General features: G+C 50.0%; 1 protein-coding gene across 1 annotated transcript; it reads left to right on the forward strand.

The window, feature by feature from the left end:
- Positions 1–12244: 12244 nt before the first annotated feature.
- LOC137817336 (uncharacterized) lies at positions 12245–14020 on the forward strand. The gene is made up of 3 exons (XM_068620624.1): positions 12245–12368; positions 12558–13267; positions 13364–14020. The coding sequence occupies exons 1-3, from the start codon at positions 12245–12247 to the stop codon at positions 14018–14020; spliced, it is 1491 nt and encodes a 496-aa protein (XP_068476725.1).
- The last annotated feature ends 4322 nt before the right edge of the window (positions 14021–18342 follow it).

Consider the following 18342-nt stretch of genomic DNA (forward strand, 5'->3'; position numbering starts at 1 on the left):
CACTCGCTTACGGCGAGGAAGGTCTTTCCAAACTCTTCTCGCCTGCGCTCGCTCACAGCGAGGAGGACTAAAAAACTTCACACTTGTTCCTCCGATCGCCATATGGCGATGAGGAGTTAAAACATTATGCTTTAAAACCTTGTACTGAATGCATGCCATAATCTTTAAATTGTTGCCTTAAATCTCATAAAAGCGATAAGGTCTTTTTTCTGAAAACTTAAAACGATAAGCATGCGAAATTAAATAACTTGGAAACTTTGATAAAACTGTTTTAACTGAAACTACTTCTTAAAGAGTGCCCCTTGAAAAACTGCTTTAACTGAAACTACTTCTAATTATTACCTTGGCGATCTGGTCTTGTGTCTCGCCGTCTAAAGTTTTCCCCAGCTTAAACGTCTTGCCGTTGATCTTCTTCTCAAGCCACTCCTCGACTGGATGAGGCCTATTCTCGTTGGTTAACTCCAACGGTAGACTTTAGCCCTTCTATCTCCGTCTGAGAATCGTATTTCCTTGATCAAGAAACCTCTCACCTGCAAAGACAAAGGGGCAAACCAAAACGGTGGCGAGCGGCGACTTGAGAGTCGCTACGGACCTGTTCAAAGGCTCGAACCACAACGGTGGCGAGCTGCGATCAAGGGTGCCCATGTCCAGATTGTCTCTGAGCCAAGGGTCAGTGCACAAGAGTCGTAATGTACCTGTTAGAGGAGTTGTCCTGATGGCTTGACTTTTCGCCGACAGGCTTCGTCGTCCAACACTTCTGTGACCCTGCATGGTGTAAAAGTTTGATGTTGTACTGCCCTTTACCATCGAGCTACGGTAGGACATAATAATTTGTCATTCTTGACACACGAGTTCTGCAAAATTTGTCAAAGTTGATCTTTTTTGCATGTTGTAGATCGTAAACTAGTACACCAGGTAAGTTCCCAGGAAAGAGAGGTGGGTCACCAACGGACATGCTTAAATACCAAGTCTTTCCTCGCCAGAACTTTCCTAGACATGTACTTTTTCACTACTATGCTCTATGACCAGCAACAAGAACAACTTCTCTACTGTGAGAGATCATGATCATGATAACAATATCACAACAAATTTAAATGATAATTAATCGTTCACGTCATCTTCAGAATAACATGATAAAAATAAAAATCATTTATCTTTGGGAATAACATTACAACAGATAAAATATTTATTTATCTTTTATCTCGAGAATAATATCACAATATCTTCATAATAATATCACAACAGATAAAATATCTTTTTATCTTTTATCTCCAGCATAATATCACAACAGATAAAATATCTTTTTATCTCTTATCTCCAGCATAATATCACAATAGATAAAATATCATTTTATCTCTTATCTCCAAAATAATATTCAACAAATAAAATATTTATTTATCTTTTATCTCCAAAATAATATCTCAAGAGATAAAATATTTCCTTATCTTTTATCTCTAGAACAATATATTTCTTTATCTTTTATCTCTAGAATAATATCACAACAAATAAAATATTTCTTTATCTTTTATCTCTAAAAGAATATATTTCTTTATCTTCTATCTCTAGAATAATATATTTCTTTATCTTTTATCTCTAGATTATCTTTTATCTTTGGAATAAATATTTCTTTATCTTTTATCTCTAGATTATCTTTTATCTTTGGAATAATATCGCAACAGATAAAATATTCCTTTATCTTTTATCTATAATAATATCACAACAAATATAATATCACAACAAATAAAATATTTATTTATCTTTTATCTCTAGAATAATATCACAACTGTTCCGTCCAGTTGACCGGGACGTCTTCGTGCGCGACCTCAACCGTCAGCTAGGGACTTCTTCCCACTGGTTACCTGTGGATTCCTGCAAAAAAGAGGACAAAGAGGCGTCCTAGCGGCCGTTTGCACTCCGACGCTCAAGTCAGCCAGCAAGAAACACCAAAACTGTTCACCTACGTCTCTGAGCACCGCGTATGGCACTCTGAAGGTGGTAAAAAGAACTGTGTATATGTGCGTGTGTTTTCTCCCTCAGGCAAAGATATTCCCCAATCGCTTGTACGTAACCTTGAAGCATGAGCAAGCAACTAGAGAGTTCTCTGGTAAATTTACCAAAAGTTCCAACCCTGTTTCCAACATTCTCCGCGCTATTTAAACTACCCAAGCATTAAAGCGCCTTAAAGCGCCTTTAATTACAAATGTAACGCACTCAATCAGCGTATTTAAAACGTAGCGCATTTAAGGCGTTGAAACGCTTGGGAGCCATTATAGTACCTGAATGCTCGAAAAGGAAACTGTATAGAATGACTTTAAGTACCTAGCACCTGACTAAAGGGTGTTTCCATTCTGACATGGCTTTTGTACATGTGGAGGGCCTCACGACGCCGTGACCCCATCTGGGGGCGTTTCTGCCCACCTGGGGACGTTTCTGCGTGTGAGTCCTCCTGCTTGGGAGTGCTACTGTGCTAGGGGTGACCTTTTGGGTGCCAACTCATGCCCCCAATCATCTAGTCACTTATTCTGAGAGCGTATCTGCCTTCCTCTCGTACCCTGCACCCGGTTACCCTGGGCGAGACCTTCCTCTTGGGTCGTATCTGTCTCGAAGGCGTCTCTGGGCGGCAGGGGTACTTCACGAGTCAGGCTGCCCTACACTGATGCTATCACTATGGCCTTGAAGCCACTTTTTCCTTCTCTTTTTCACTACCCCGGGTTATCGGGACCTGAGGCCTCCCCACGGTGTCGCTCCCTCCATGGTCTTTCCTACCCATGAGTATTAGGGAACCACACCGTGATTGCCTTGCTTTAGCACTGTTTGATCTGGCGACACCCTGGTTGGGCGACGCCTTTACCTAGGCGACGCCTCGCCTTGGCGACGCTTCCTCTGGGCGTCTCTCCACCTAGGCGACGCCTTGCGTTGACCTTGACTCTCCAGCCGTTGACTTTGACTTTGACTTAGTCAATGCCTAGATACGGGACGGTACACAAGCCCCCCAGTCTTAAGCTGAAGACTTGTCTTCAGCGTAAAGACTAAAGCCTCGCCCACGCCGTCCACGTGCCATCCTGATGACGTGTCATTCCCTGCTGACTCAACAATTCTCGAATGGTTGACGTGACGCTCTCTGAACCCTAGGAGCGCTCTTACTGATTGATTTGACCTCCTCTGAAACGATGATGATAACACCTTTTGGGCTACCCTTGATCGCGCGCCACGTGGCCCATCGCGCGGCCATCCTCCAGAGACCTTTGCGTTTCCCTTGGGCAATTGATCCTCTGACGCGTGGCACGATCCCACGGCCCTCAGTTAGCGCCTCTTGAGTTGCGAAATGTAACGTTTAAGTTACTCCAAACCCCGCGCTCACCCTACTGTTACATTCATTCTCTCTGCATCTCCGCACTGTTCATCGCCTTCAAAACCCTTTCTCTCTGCGACTGCGATTCTCTCCTTCCTGCGCTCTTCTACTGCCTCCATTCCAATAGCAAAGGTACGATTTCGGGTACTCACGACTCTTCCCCTTCGTCGCATTAGATGATTTATTGAACTGCCTGGGACTGTTGTTATTCACGTATTACTGCGTCTCTCCACTTCTTCTTCCTCCTCTGATTTTTCTCGCGTGGGTGACGTTTCCTGGGGCTCTCTCCCCTTCCTGCCATGGCTACACTTGCTAAACCCTTTTTTCCTCTCTTCTTTCACCAGCTCCTTATTTACACCATCACGCGCGCGAACGCGGAGCCTGATTCCTCCCCCACGACCCCCAAGTCCAACTACAAAGCCTTCTACCCCTGGGCCCCCGACGAGCTCCTGAGCGAATGCACCAGCCTGACTTCCTTCCAGGACCTGGAAGCTCACCGTGGGGATCCCCATTTGTACAACTTTAACGCCTTCTGCCGCACACACGACGCCCACATATCCGTCCGTCCCGGCAGGCCTGGGGAACTTGTTTGTTTGGACGACAGACCTAGGAAGGGGAAACCCTTCTTCTTCATGTACCAGACCGTGTTCAAGCGCGTAGGAGTGCGTCTCCCGTTCACCCCCTTTGAACGGGAACTCCTCACTGAAATCAACACTGCCCCCGCCCAGCTCCATCCCAACAGCTGGGCATTCGTGAGGGGAAGCGTGGCCCCTGCTAGGCCACGTGCCCAGACCAGGATGCAGCCACAGAGGGTGCTGGAGACAGCGGCGGCCAAGAGGGATCAGAGGACTCGCCATCCTTATGATCCAAGGAAGAATAAGGGCAGGGGCCCAGGGCGCCCTCAGCCAGCACGTCGGGAGTATAATCGCCCTCCAAAGCATAAGTTTGTCATGAGATTGGCGGATCTGATCGCCATTCCCAATATATCGGCTAGGCTGAAGGCGCCCGAGAAGATGGGCGACAAGGTGTTGGGACCAAAGCCAGACGCCTGGTGTGAGTTCCACCAGGGCTTTGGTCACACCGTTGACTCATGTTTGGCTTTAGGATACCAGCTCGACGACCTGGTCAAGAGCGGGTTCCTGAACGACTACTTGCTGGATAGAAGGACGGGGGGCGCGTCGAGCTCCCAGCCAGCAGGTGGTGAGGCTCAGCAGCACGAGATGCCTACCCACGGAGAAATCCACACCATTGCAGGAGGTTTCTCGGGTGGTGGATGCACCGCATCACAGAGGAAGAAGTATGCGAGGTCTGTGATGACGGTGGACATGTTCGAGGACCACTCGCCGGATGTGGACATTACGTTCACAAAGCTAGATCTTCGGGACGTTGTGCCTCATGACAACGACCCCATAGTCATCTCGCTGATCACGGCAGGAAGGAAGGTCCACAGGGTTCTGGTGGACCAAGGAAGCTCGGCAGACGTGATGTTCTGGCCGACTTTCACGCAGTTGGAGCTACCCCTTGACCAGCTGAGGCCCTATGGAGGGTGTTTGTATGGTTTCGCTGGCGACCAGGTGGAGGTCAGGGGGTACATTGAGTTGAGAACTACGTTTACGGACGAGGCGGGCTCGAGAACAGAGAAAATCAAGTACCTTGTCGTGAACGCTCCTTCAGCATACAACATTCTGTTGGGAAGACCCACGCTCAACAGAATAGGCGCCATACCTTCGACCCGGCACATGAAGGTGAAGTTGCCATCTATGGAGGGGGTGGTGATCACCATCAAATCCGACCAGAAAGAAGCAAAGAAGTGCTATGAGAATAGCCTAAAGAACAAGAGGTCCGTGAGTTATGTGACGACCACCCCGCCTCCCGGTGTGAAGCCCAGGCCGACGATAATAGAGGAAACCGCCGGAAGCGACGTGGTGATGGTGGAAGCTGAGTCGGGGGAGGAGAACGCTGAGCGGGAAGAAGAGGCGAGGAATCGCCCTGAGGAAGCGAGGGAGCTGGGAATCGCCAGGGCGGTGATCGCCAGAGAAACCAGACCAAAACCCGTCGAGCAGTGGCTCGAAAGGTAAATCGGGGGAAAGATCTTCAAGCTGGGAAGATCTCTGGAGGCTGAGCTCCAGGACCAGATCGCCAAGGTGATAGAGCGGCATTTGGATGCGTTCGCGTGGTCCGCTTCGAACATGCCCGGGATCGATCCCGACTTCTTGTGCCATCATTTGGCGATGGACAGCCAGGTGAGACCGGTACGACAGAGGAGAAGGAAGTTCAATGAGGAGAGGAGGCAGGCGATTAGAGACGAAACCCAGAAGCTCCTCGCTGCAGGCCATATCAGGGAGGTGCAGTACCCTGAGTGGCTGGCCAACGTCGTGCTGGTAAAGAAGAGCAATGGGAAGTGGCGCATGTGCGTCGACTTCAGTGATCTGAACAAGGCTTGCCCAAAGGATTCGTATCCTTTGCCCAGCATAGACGCCCTGGTGGACAGTGCTGCAGGGTGTAAGTTGTTGAGTTTCCTGGATGCCTTCTCGAGGTATAACCAGATCAAGATGCATCCCATGGATGAAGAGAAGACTGCCTTCATGACCGAGAGATCGTGCTACTGCTACAAGGTGATGCCATTTGGGCTGAAGAACGCGGGGGCCACGTACCAGAGGTTGATGGATCGGGTACTTGCACCAATGTTGGGAAGGAATGTGCAAGCCTACGTAGATGACATGGTCGTGACCTCGCCAGAGAAGAGCAAGCACGTTGCGGACTTGGAGGAATTGTTTACTACGATCGCCAAGTTCAGGTTAAAACTGAATCCCCAGAAGTGCATCTTTGGCGTGGAGGCTGGGAAGTTCTTGGGGTTCCTCTTAACTGAGAGAGGAATAGAAGCCAACCCTGATAAGTGTGCCGCCATCCTGGCGATGAGGAGCCCCACGACCGTGAAGGAGGTGCAGCAGCTCACGGGTCGGATGGCCGCCCTGTCTCGCTTCGTGTCGGCTAGCGGAGAGAAGGGCCATCCGTATTTCCAGTGTTTAAGGCGGAATAACAAATTTGCCTGGACGAAGGAGTGTGAAGAAGCCTTCGTCAAGCTTAAAGAGTACCTGGCGAGCCCGCCGGTTTTGTGCAAACCGATGATGGGGACCCCTCTCAGGTTGTATTTCGCTGTGACCGAGAGGGCGGTGAGTGCGGTGCTCGCCCAAGACCAAGATCAGGCTCAAAAGCCTATTTATTTTGTCAGCAAGGTGCTGCAAGGCCCCGAAGTAAGATATCAGGCCTTGGAGAAAGCTGCATTGGCAGTAGTCTTTTCGGCAAGAAGGTTACGCCACTATTTCCATAGCTTCACAATATTGGTGATGACCGACTTGCCCATCCAGAAGGTTCTGAAGAAGCCCGACGTAGCGGGGAGGATGGTGAAGTGGGCTGTGGAGCTGTCGGAGTTCGACATCAAGTATGAGCCTCGAGGTCCGATTAAGGGGCAGATTTTTGCAGATTTCGTGGTCGAGCTCTCGTCAGAAGCCACGCGAGTTGAGGGGAATGACTTTCGTTGGGTGCTTTCGGTGGATGGATCGTCGAACCAGCAGGGCAGTGGTGCTGGAGTCATCTTGGAAGGGCCCAACGGCGTGCTAATCGAGCAGTCCCTGAGGTTTGCCTTCAAGGCCAGATACAACCAAGCAGAGTATGAGGCGCTGATCGCCGGAATCTTGCTGGCCAAGGAGATGGGAGCTAGGGTGTTGATGGCTAAGAGTGACTCGCTGCTGGTCACGGGACAAGTAACAGGCGAGTTCCAGGCTAAAGATCCACAAATGGCGGCTTACCTGGAGTATGTGCAGGAGTTGAAGAGTTCCTTTGCCTCCTTCGAAGTGGTGCATGTGCCCAGAGAGCAAAATGCCCAAGCTGACTTGCTAGCCAAGCTCGCCAGTTCGGGCAAGGGGGGTAGGCAGAGGACGGTGATCCAAGAAACTCTGAAGACACCCAGAGCATTTGTGGCAGATCACCTGGTTCTTCAGATAAGAAAATCGACGGAGAAAGCGGCGAGGAGTCACAGGTCTTTGACCCAGGAGACCTTGAGATCGCCAAGAATAAGGGCACGTCGGGGAGAGAAAGTGAACATGACGGAGGTCTGTGCTACCCTTGAGCCAGACACCTGGGTAACACAGTACAAGCGATGCCTGGCGGATGGCCTTCTCCCGCTGAATCCGACGGAGGCCAGGAAGATAAAGAAGAGCTCCAGCAAGTTCACGATGATTGATGGCGAGTTGTACAGGTTTGGGTTCACTCACCCACTCCTGGAATGTGTTCATGGCGAGAAATGTACAAGAATTATGGCAGAGCTCCATGAAGGGATATGTGGAAGTCACGTTGGGGGTCGAGCTCTTGCCGCAAGAACCCTCCGTGCAGGTTATTATTGGCCTACAATGAGAGAAGACTGCAAGAAATATGCACAGTGTTGCAAGCAATGTCAGCAGCACGCCGATTGGCACAAGGCGCCTCCCGAGGAGTTGAAGTCGATTTACAGCCCTTGGCCGTTTCATACATAGGGGATCGACATCCTGGGACCATTCCCGCTGGCGATCAGGCAGATGAAGTACTTGGTGGTGGCGATTGAATATTTCACCAACTGGATCGAAGCAGAACCAGTGGCCCAGATCACCACACACAAGATCGAGGGTTTCGTGTGGAAGAACATTGTGTGCCGGTTTGGTGTGCCCAAGCGCCTGGTGTCGGATCAGTTTGCAAGTCACCTGTTGAAGAAGCTGTGCGAATGATGAGAATCAAATAAAGGAGGCTTTTATTAATGGAGGAAGAGGACATCCACCCTCACATTTGAAGTTCTTCCTTCTAGTCTTCTCAAAATTAAAAGAAGACATAAAATAAAGATGAGGCCCAAGCCCAAGCCCAAGAAGGCCAAAGCCCAAAGAGCCCAAGTCCATCCCATGAGGGGCAAGGCCAAGCTTTGAAATACTCTTGTATAGTTTTAGGAGGTGTGGTTATTAAATAAAGGTGTGTGAAAATGTAAAATAAAGTCACATTGTCCATGTGACTTAGGAGAGTGGTGTAGGTGTAGTTTTTGGGAGGTGTCATAGTAGAAAAAGGTCACACCTCCCATGTGACTTGTTTTTGGTGGGAATTTCAAATGAGTTTATTTGAAATTTCCCACCTATTTTTCAGCACCTTAGGCTATAAATAGAGGTGCTTCCTTTGTAAAATTCAGATTGGAATTAATCTAAGAAAACTCTACTCAAATTTTGAGTGAACTTTGGAGAGCTTTTGGAGCCTTCTTCTCTAGTCTTATCTTGATGGATCAATGGAGTCCTCAAGTGGCGGCATCACTCTTATCTAGGAGCATTCCACACTTCTAGTGGCGAGATCATCCAACATTCTTCCATCTTCATGAGCACTCTCTTCTCCTTCCTTTCTTCTCTTTCAATTGTTCATGTTGTCTTGTGTTCTTGAGTTTTTTGGTTCTGTTTTTCTGTTTTTCCAGCACCTATGTTCTGTTCTTGCCTTTTAATTTCAATTCTGTTCAGTTCCTTTTAGTTTCTCCTCTTTTTTGGTTCAATTTGACTAAAATTGGTTCATCCAAATGAGTTTGGGATTTGGTACTAGTTTTTGGTGAGTTCTTGTCTTAGAACAAATGATCCAACTCTAAGAAAAGTGCCTCTATAATGTCCAACTCAAGGTGATTCCTAAGAAGGTCAAGAACCTTTCTCTCTATGGCTAGTGGAATCACATCAGCGAAGGGGTGGGAATTCAACAAGTATTTGCATCTGTCGAGCACCCTCAGACGAATGGCCAAGTAGAGTCAGCCAATCGGGTATTACTCAGAGGCTTGAAGAGAAGACTAGAGAAAGCCAAGGGGTCGTGGGCTGAGGAGGTACCCCGTATAGTTTGGGCGTACCACACCACTGAGCAGTCGGGAACCCATGAGACCCCGTTCAGCTTGGTTTACGGGTGCGACGCAATGATTCCAGTGGAGATCCAGGAGAGCTCGCCGAGATTCCAGAACTTTGTGGCGGAAGACTTGAACGAGGAAAGAAGGTTGAATATGGACTTACTGGATGAGGTCAGGGAGGAGGCGAGATTGAAAGCTGAGGCAGTGAAAAGAAGAATTGAACGAAGATATAGCTCGAAGGTGATACCAAGGCAGTTCAAAGAAGGCGACCTGGTGATGAGGAAGGCCTACCAGTACGAGATGGAGAACAAGCTGTCGCCTAAGTGGACGGGACCGTTCAGGATAACCGAGGCGCTCGGGAACGGCGCCTACCGCTTAGAAACGTTGGAAGGAGGGGCGATTCCTCGCACTTGGAACGCCATGCACCTCAAGTTATATTACAGTTAAGAACTTTGTAAGTAAAAACAAACACGAAGAGCTTTATGTTTCTGTTAAAACAGTTTGAAGGGGGCACTCTTTTTTCCCTAAGGAGGGTTTTTAATGAGGCCGCCCAATAAAGAAGAATTTTCAAAGTTTAAAGTATTTTAGATTGCATGCTTGTTGTTTTCCGAAAGTTTTGAAGAAAGACCTTGTCACTTATATGTGATTTAAGGCGAGTTGAAGTTATGTCGCATGCTTTCTAAAAAGTTTCTAAGTCCCTGATCCTTCCTGTTGACCAAAACGCTGGAGCCTTGCCTCGTCAAACCTGGATCGACTCCTGCGCCGTGTTAGCCTCCGTCCTTCACCGCGATCCACCTCAAGAACCTGCAAAAGACGGAACGGCGCCGCTGCGGCCGATCACGCTCTGACGCCCAAGTCAGCGACTGAACCACCAATTACTAAGAGAAAACTCGAGAACTCTAAGGAACCGTGCAAAAGCTCTCTCTCAGCGTACTCTCGTTCTCGCAGTTGTAAAGAAGTAATCTAAACACGTGCATACCTCAGAAGTTCGTTAGAAACTCTTATATACCTGGGCACTTTCTCTCTCCTGACAGTTACACATCTGGACACTTGGCTCGCATCCAGCTGTACACGTGCCATCATCTGGAGCATCCTTGACTTGGGCGCTACTTCTTACTCTTCAGGTTTTTTGGCTAAGTTACTTATGCATGATACAACTCAGTGCATAGCTGCCTTGGAGCGTGATCTCTTCTGGGTGGCGAGTTCGGGTGCCTTCGTACACACCTTCCCTGTGGTCTCGCCGGCCGCCTTCATGATCTGCCCTACCTGCTTCACCGTATATGTTCAAGTAAGCTGTCTCCCGACCTCATCCTCTGGCCAGTTGGGAAATGACTATCTGCCTTCATCTTCGGCGATGTCCTTGTTTCGGCGATCTCTAATTACTTGGTCGCCCGGGTTTACATCTGGCGACTTCATCTTCAACCCGGTGACCGCCGGTATAGGTATGCTGGAGATCGGAGTACGCCAACTTAATAACTGGCGACTACACGAACCCCCCGACTTCCTTTCCTTCTGCCAGCCAGGTGCCCCATCCAACACGCCTATATAATAGCTCGATGCCACGTCATCACTTCCGACTACCAGGGCGGTACACAAGCCCCCCAGTCTTAAGCGAAGACTTGTCCAGCGAAAAGACTAAAGAAGTCACGTCACTACCGATCTACGTGGCGCTGGCGCAGAATTCCAAACGTTCGTACTTTCTGCTTTCCTGACGCTCCACTAAACATTCTCCCAATCGCTCGACACGTGGCTTCATCAACGGTCATCTTTAGTTGTCGTTTACGCTTCCAAAAACCATTTGAAAAACCCTTAAACCCATTTCACTTCTACTGTTCCATCACCTCTTTGCCTTCTCAAACGCTCTGAGTTTCTTCTGCAAAAACCCACGACGCTTCTCAACCTTCTGAATCTTCAACTTCCTTCAGCGTTCTTCTGATCATCGAAAGGTACTCCCTTTACTTCTTCTGTTGAGTTTTCCTGCATTTTAACCGATTCGCATCATCCATTAACTGCCTGGTGCATACGCTGTGGGTTGTTTCTTCTGCTTCTCCCTTCTCGTAACTTAGGGCTTCGTCTCCACTCCAACGAACTTTCGTTCGTTCGTTTTTCACCCTTCCTTCACAATCGAGTCAACCTCTGCAACCTTCGCTCACCTTTCCCTTTCTTTTTCCTTTGCAGTTTCCGCGATGGCTCGTTCAAAGATCACCCCGAATCCTCCTCCCTCGTCACGAAACCCTCCATCTCAAGCTCATAACCCACCGTGAGCACCTAGTGCTTCTTCCTCCCAGGCTGAGAGGCCTGCAACCTCTCATCCCAACCTTGCTCAGGCAACTCCACCCATCGCCGGAGGTGCCTCCATTCCTTCCCCCGACTACAAGAAGCTATACCCATGGGCCACCTCGACCTTGCTGAAGGAGACTTCTTCAGTAAACTCTGCCGGGGCAGTGCTTCGTTTGAAGAAAGGGGACGAGCCCCACCTGTCGTTCCACAAGGAGCACGATGATAAACTAACTGTGTTGCCTTGTCCCCCCGATGTGCCGGTCTGTGCAGACGACAAAGGGAACAACGACGGGTTGTTCTGCTTTGTGTACACCACCTTATTCAAGAAGGTGAAACTCAGGTTCCCCCTCACTCGTTTCGAGCGGGAACTACTAACCGAGCTCGACATCGCCGCCGCCCAGCTCCATCCCAACAGCTGGGCATTCGTGTGGGCGTTTCAGATCATATGCGCGCACTTGGGACTACCGGCCTCGGTAGACGTGTTCCTCTTTCTGTTCGAGGCCAAGAACCCTGGGGATCGCCTTTGGGTGAGCTTGAACGGGATTGCTGGGAGGTCGATCCTCTCTATCTTCCAGCAATCCTACAAGGATTGGAAAGGCAAATTTGTCCAAGTGCGCCAAAACGACCAGGACGCTTCGCTGCTCGACGGCTTTCCCTTGTACTGGGTAAACAAGGGAAACAAAGACTCCAAGGGAAGCTTCAGGAAGCCAAGAAGTCCTGACAACATGGGCGATTTGGACAAGGACTTGTGCCTTTTCTGGAAAAGCGTGGCAGACGCTAACATCACCTTCCTCACCGCTGCGCTCATCTCCTTCGAGTTCTTCGAAGACCAACTCGAGGCTCGTATAGGTTAGTGCCTATTTCGACGCTTAAGTCTTTGCCCTATGCTGCACCTCTGTTAACTGTTGCTGGGCGCCTTGTCTGTTGTGCACAAGACTTGGTTCTTATTTTCTGCATCACTTGTTTGCCTCATTTGCATATCTACTCACGTGTTTATCTTTCTCTTTGAGCTGACCTGTATACCTTTGTATTATGCAGATCTCATGTTGGGCAAAGGAAAACTGGCTGAATTGAGGGCGCTAGCCCGAGCCCATGGTTTGGCGTCGGGCTCCCAGACTGTGCCCAACTCGGTGGTGGAGATCGCCGCTGCCCAGGGCAGATCGCCCCCTAAAGGCCCAGCTCCTTCCGAGGCCCTGCCCGCCCCACAACGCAAAAAACTCGTCCTCAGGAAGCCAAAGAGGAAAACCCCTCAGGTGGTTCATGAGGATGAAGAAGAAGACGATGAGGCGACTGAGGACGGTCTCATCACCAAGAGAAGAAGGGTGGCGCCTTCTTCACCACCTGCTCCACCTCCTCCTCCAACATCAACACCGTCCCCACTACCAGCTCCTACTCCGATACCGACTTCTCCGCCAGCTGCAACATCGCCGGTTCAAGCAGTTCCCTTGGCGGCTGCACTCCCCGTGATTGAGGCTACTGAGCCTAACTTCATGGAGAACCCCCCAAGCGCCTCCACGCCATTTGTATCTGCTGGAGGGGGTCCTCCTTCAACAGCTTCAACTGCGAAAGCTGCACCAGGCGGGGATGAAGGGGCTCACAACTCACCCATCATCATTACCGAGTCCCCCTCGTCGCCACCACGCCAAGAAGCTCCAACTCCCCAACCAATTCAAGAAGGTGGTGGCGAGAACCAGCAACAGGCTCCCCCAGTGCTTCCACGAGCAAACCTTTCCCTTGAGGTCAAAAGGGTGTGGGAACCCTTCTCAGCAAAACTCAAGATGATGGCAAAGGATTTCCCCTCCATCATATCAAAAGCTGTGGAGAGTTCCAGCAAGAAACTTCAGGATGACATCTCCGTGCTCCAAGAGGAGAATCGCCTAATAAGGATCGAGGCGGAGAAGTTGTCCTGCAACCTTATGCTGGCGGAGATCGATCATTCGCGAGTGGAGGATGCTATGAGCACCGAGCTGCGGGTGGCGCGCAAGGAAGCCACCGATCTACGCCATAGGGTGCACCTCTTAGCTCAAGAGAAGATCGAGCTGGAGAGCAAGTTGGTCCCATATCGTCTCAAGGTGGCTGGCCTGGAGGCGTCGATTAAAGCAGATGCCGCCAAGGTAGAAAACCTTGAGAAGAGGTCCGTAGATCGGGAGGTCCTCTTGGGGAAAACTGAAAAAGAGAGAGATGACACCATGGCTAACCTCACCGAGGCCAAAAAGGAAAACGAAGAGATCGCTGCAGAGCTGGTCCAAGCGCAGGCGGAGAACAAGAGGGTTACTGAAGACCTTCTTCAAGCTCGGGAGAGGGCTGAAGAACTAAAACAGCAGAACGAGGGGCTCAAGAAGCAGATTGAAGAACTCGAGCTGAGCTCTGCCCAAATCCTCGTTGCTGGGTTTGACGCTGCCTTGGAACAATTCGCCTGTCAGTACCCTGACTTGGATCTCTCCATGGTGTCGCTAAACAATGAAGTGGTGGATGGGAAGATCGTTCCTTCTGAAGACTAGCTGCTTGCTGCTTCCCTCCATCACTTACTCATCTGCCTTTCTCTTACACAACTTACTTGTAATAATTTTCCTCCTTTTGGTACATGTAATTTGAACTGATACACTTTATTATAAAGCTTTTCTGCCTCTTCTTACAATTTCTCTGTTTGCCTTATCTCTCCTTGTACAATTTACTTCAAACGAAATTAACTTGGCAACTCTGCGGGCGCAACTTGTTTACTTGCTGCTTAAACTATCAACTTTCGAATAACAGCATTTTAATAACTCGTAAACTTTTAAAAGCAGCGAACCTCATCGTAAAACTACTCACTAAACAGCAAGCTTTACTTCAACTGACAGCTTAAGGCACAGCTTACCTGATCTGCTCCCTCAAATGGGCCTTTGCTCGTGCCACTGCCTGAATCTGATCGCCAGAGGATCTCGGCGATGTAGGCTTCCTCTTGCCCTCACAACTTGGCCATTGTTCCCTCATCTGGGGGTAGAGGCGCCTTTCGGATCCTTCTCTACCTCCCTGAGCTTCAGAACAAGGAACCGGGTGGCTGGGCGTTCTCTTCGAACCTACCTTAGCCACCCTCTGAACTTCTTCCACCCTTTACACCATACCTGAACTCGTTCAAGACGAGAAGGATTTTATCTTGCCTGAACTCGCTCATCGGCAAGAAGGTCTTTAACTCGCCTGAACTCGCTCATCGGCGAGAAGGTCTTTAACTCGCCTGAACTCGCTCGTCGGCGAGAAGGTCTTTAACTCGCCTGAACTCGCTCGTCGGCGAGAAGGTCTTTAACGCGTGCCTCTACATTGCCCCAGGGGCTACATCTTCTCTTCCCTAGAAACACGGAGAACTTTTCACTGGTGCCTCTACATTGCCCCAGATGTTACATCTTCTCTCCCCTGGAAGCACTGAGGACCTTTTGCTGGTGCCTCTACATTGCCCCAGAGGCTACATCTTCTCCCCTCTGAAAGCACTGAGGACTTCTACTCTTTCTCGACTGCACTCGCTCGACGGCGAGGAGGTCTTTATCTCGCCTCAGGACGCGCGAGGGCGTTGAGGTCTTTTCACTGGTGCCTCCGATCGCCAAAAGACGATGAGGACTTTAAACTTCAACTGATGCCGCCAATCGCCGAAAGACGATGGGGACTTAGAAACTTTTTAGAAAGCATGCGACATAACTTCAACTCGCCTTAAATCACATATAAGTGACAAGGTCTTTCTTCAAAAACTTTCGGAAAACAACAAGCATGCAATCTAAAATACTTTAAACTTTGAAAATTCTTCTTTATTGGGCGACCTCATTAAAAACCCTCCTTAGGGAAAAAAGAGTGCCCCCTTCAAACTGTTTTAACAGAAAGCTTGCAAACTCTACGTGTTTGTTTTTACTTACAAAGCTTTTAACTGTAATATAACTTGAGGTGCGTGGCGTTCCAAGTGCGAGGAATCGCCCCTCCTTCCAACGTTTCTAAGCGGTAGGCGCCGTTCCCGAGCGCCTCGGTTATCCTGAACGGTCCTGTCCACTCAGGCGACAGCTTGTTCTCCATCTCTTACTGGTGGGCCTTCCTCATCACCAGGTCGCCTTCTCTGAACTGCCTTGGCATCACCTTCGAGTTATACCTTCGTTCAATCCTTCTTTTCACTGCCTCAGCCTTCACTATTGCCTCCTCCCTGACCTCATCCAGCAAATCCAGATTCAGCCTTCTTTCCTCATTCGAGTCTTCCGCTACAAAGCTCTGGAATCTCGGCGAGCTCTCTTGGATTTCCACTGGAATCATTGCGTCGCATCCATAAACCAGGCTAAATGGGGTCTCATGGGTTCCTGACTGCTCGGTGGTGTGGTACGCCCAGACTATACGGGGTACCTCCTCAGCCCAACTTCCTTTGGCTTTCTCTAGCTTTCTCTTCAAACCTCTTAGCAACACCCGATTGGCTAACTCTACCTGACCATTCGTCTGAGGGTGCTCGACAGATGCAAATACTTGTTGAATTCCCACCCCTTCGCACAGCTTCTTCAACAGGTGACTTGCAAACTGAGTCCCGTTGTCCGACACCAGGCGCTTGGGCACACCAAACCGGCACACAATGTTCTTCCACACGAACCCCTCGATCTTGTGTGCGGTGATCTGGGCCACTGGTTCTGCTTCGATCCACTTGGTGAAATATTCAATCGCCACCACCAAGTACTTCATCTGCCTGATCGCCAGCGGGAATGGTCCCAGGATGTCGATCCCCCATGTATGAAACGGCCAAGGGCTGTAAATCGACTTCAACTCCTCGGGAGGCGCCTTGTGCCAATCGGCGTGCTGCTGACATTGCTTGCAACACTGTGCATATTTCTTGCAGTCTTCTCTCATTGTAGGCCAATAATAACCTGCACGGAGGGTTCTTGCGGCAAGAGCTCGACCCCCGACGTGACTTCCTCATATCCCTTCATTGAGCTCTGCCATAATTCTTGTACATTTCTCGCCATGTACACATTCCAGGAGTGGGTGAGTGAACCCAAACCTGTACAACTCGCCATCAATCATCGTGAACTTGCTGGAGCTCTTCTTTATCTTCCTGGCCTCCGTCGGATCCAGCGGGAGAAGGCCATCCGTCAGGCATCGCTTGTACTGTGTTACCCAGGTGTCTGGCTCAAGGGTAGCACAAACCTGCGTCATGTTCACCTTCTCTCCCCAACGTGCCCTTATTCTTAGCGATCTCAAGGTCTCCTGGGTCCAAGACCTGTGACTCCTCGCCGCTTTCTCCGTCGATTTGCTTATCTGAAGAACCAGGTGATCTGCCACAAATGCTCTGGGTGTCTTCAGAGTTTCTTGGATCACCGTCCTCTGCCTACCCCCCTTGCCCGAACTGGCGAGCTTGGCTAGCAAGTCAGCTCGGGCATTCTGCTCTCTGGGCACATGCACCACTTCGAAGGAGGCAAAGGAACTCTTCAACTCCTGCACATACTCCAGGTAAGCCGCCATTTGTGGATCTTTAGCCTGGAACTCGCCTGTTACTTGTCCCGTGACCAGCAGCGAGTCACTCTTAGCCATCAACACCCTAGCTCCCATCTCCTTGGCCAGCAAGATTCCGGCGATCAGCGCCTCATATTCTGCTTGGTTGTTGCTGGCCTTGAAGGCAAACCTCAGGGACTGCTTGATTAGCACGCCGTTGGGCCCTTCCAAGATGACTCCAGCACCACTGCCCTGCTGGTTCGACGATCCATCCACCGAAAGCACCCAACGAAAGTCATTCCCCTCAACTCGCGTGGCTTCTGACGAGAGCTCGACCACGAAATCTGCAAAAATCTGCCCCTTAATCGGACCTCGAGGCTCATACTTGATGTCGAACTCCGACAGCTCCACAGCCCACTTCACCATCCTCCCAGCTACGTCGGGCTTCTTCAGAACCTTCTGGATGGGCAAGTCGGTCATCACCAATATTGTGAAGCTATGGAAATAGTGGCGTAACCTTCTTGCCGAAAAGACTACTGCCAGTGCAGCTTTCTCCAAGGCCTGATATCTTACTTCGGGGCCTTGCAGCACCTTGCTGACAAAATAAATAGGCTTTTGAGCCTGATCTTGGTCTTGGGCGAGCACCGCACTCACCGCCCTCTCGGTCACAGCGAAATACAACTTGAGAGGGGTCCCCATCATCGGTTTGCACAAAACCGGCGGGCTCGCCAGGTACTCTTTAAGCTTGACGAAGGCTTCTTCACACTCCTTCGTCCAGGCAAATTTGTTATTCCGCCTTAAACACTGGAAATACGGATGGCCCTTCTCTCCGCTAGCCGACACGAAGCGAGACAGGGCGGCCATCCGACCCGTGAGCTGCTGCACCTCCTTCACGGTCGTGGGGCTCCTCATCGCCAGGATGGCGGCACACTTATCAGGGTTGGCTTCTATTCCTCTCTCAGTTAAGAGGAACCCCAAGAACTTCCCAGCCTCCACGCCAAAGATGCACTTCTGGGGATTCAGTTTTAACCTGAACTTGGCGATCGTAGTAAACAATTCCTCCAAGTCCGCAACGTGCTTGCTCTTCTTTGGCGAGGTCACGACCATGTCATCTACGTAGGCTTGCACATTCCTTCCCAGCATTGGTGCAAGTACCCGATCCATCAACCTCTGGTACGTGGCCCCCGCGTTCTTCAGCCCAAATGGCATCACCTTGTAGCAGTAGCACGATCTCTCGGTCATGAAGGCAGTCTTCTCTTCATCCATGGGATGCATCTTGATCTGGTTATACCTCGAGAAGGCATCCAGGAAACTCAACAACTTACACCCTGCAGCACTGTCCACCAGGGCGTCTATGCTGGGCAAAGGATACGAATCCTTTGGGCAAGCCTTGTTC

The sequence above is a fragment of the Phaseolus vulgaris genome, chromosome 10 (genome assembly GCF_000499845.2).
Source record: "Phaseolus vulgaris cultivar G19833 chromosome 10, P. vulgaris v2.0, whole genome shotgun sequence".
Lineage (NCBI taxonomy): Eukaryota > Viridiplantae > Streptophyta > Magnoliopsida > Fabales > Fabaceae > Phaseolus > Phaseolus vulgaris.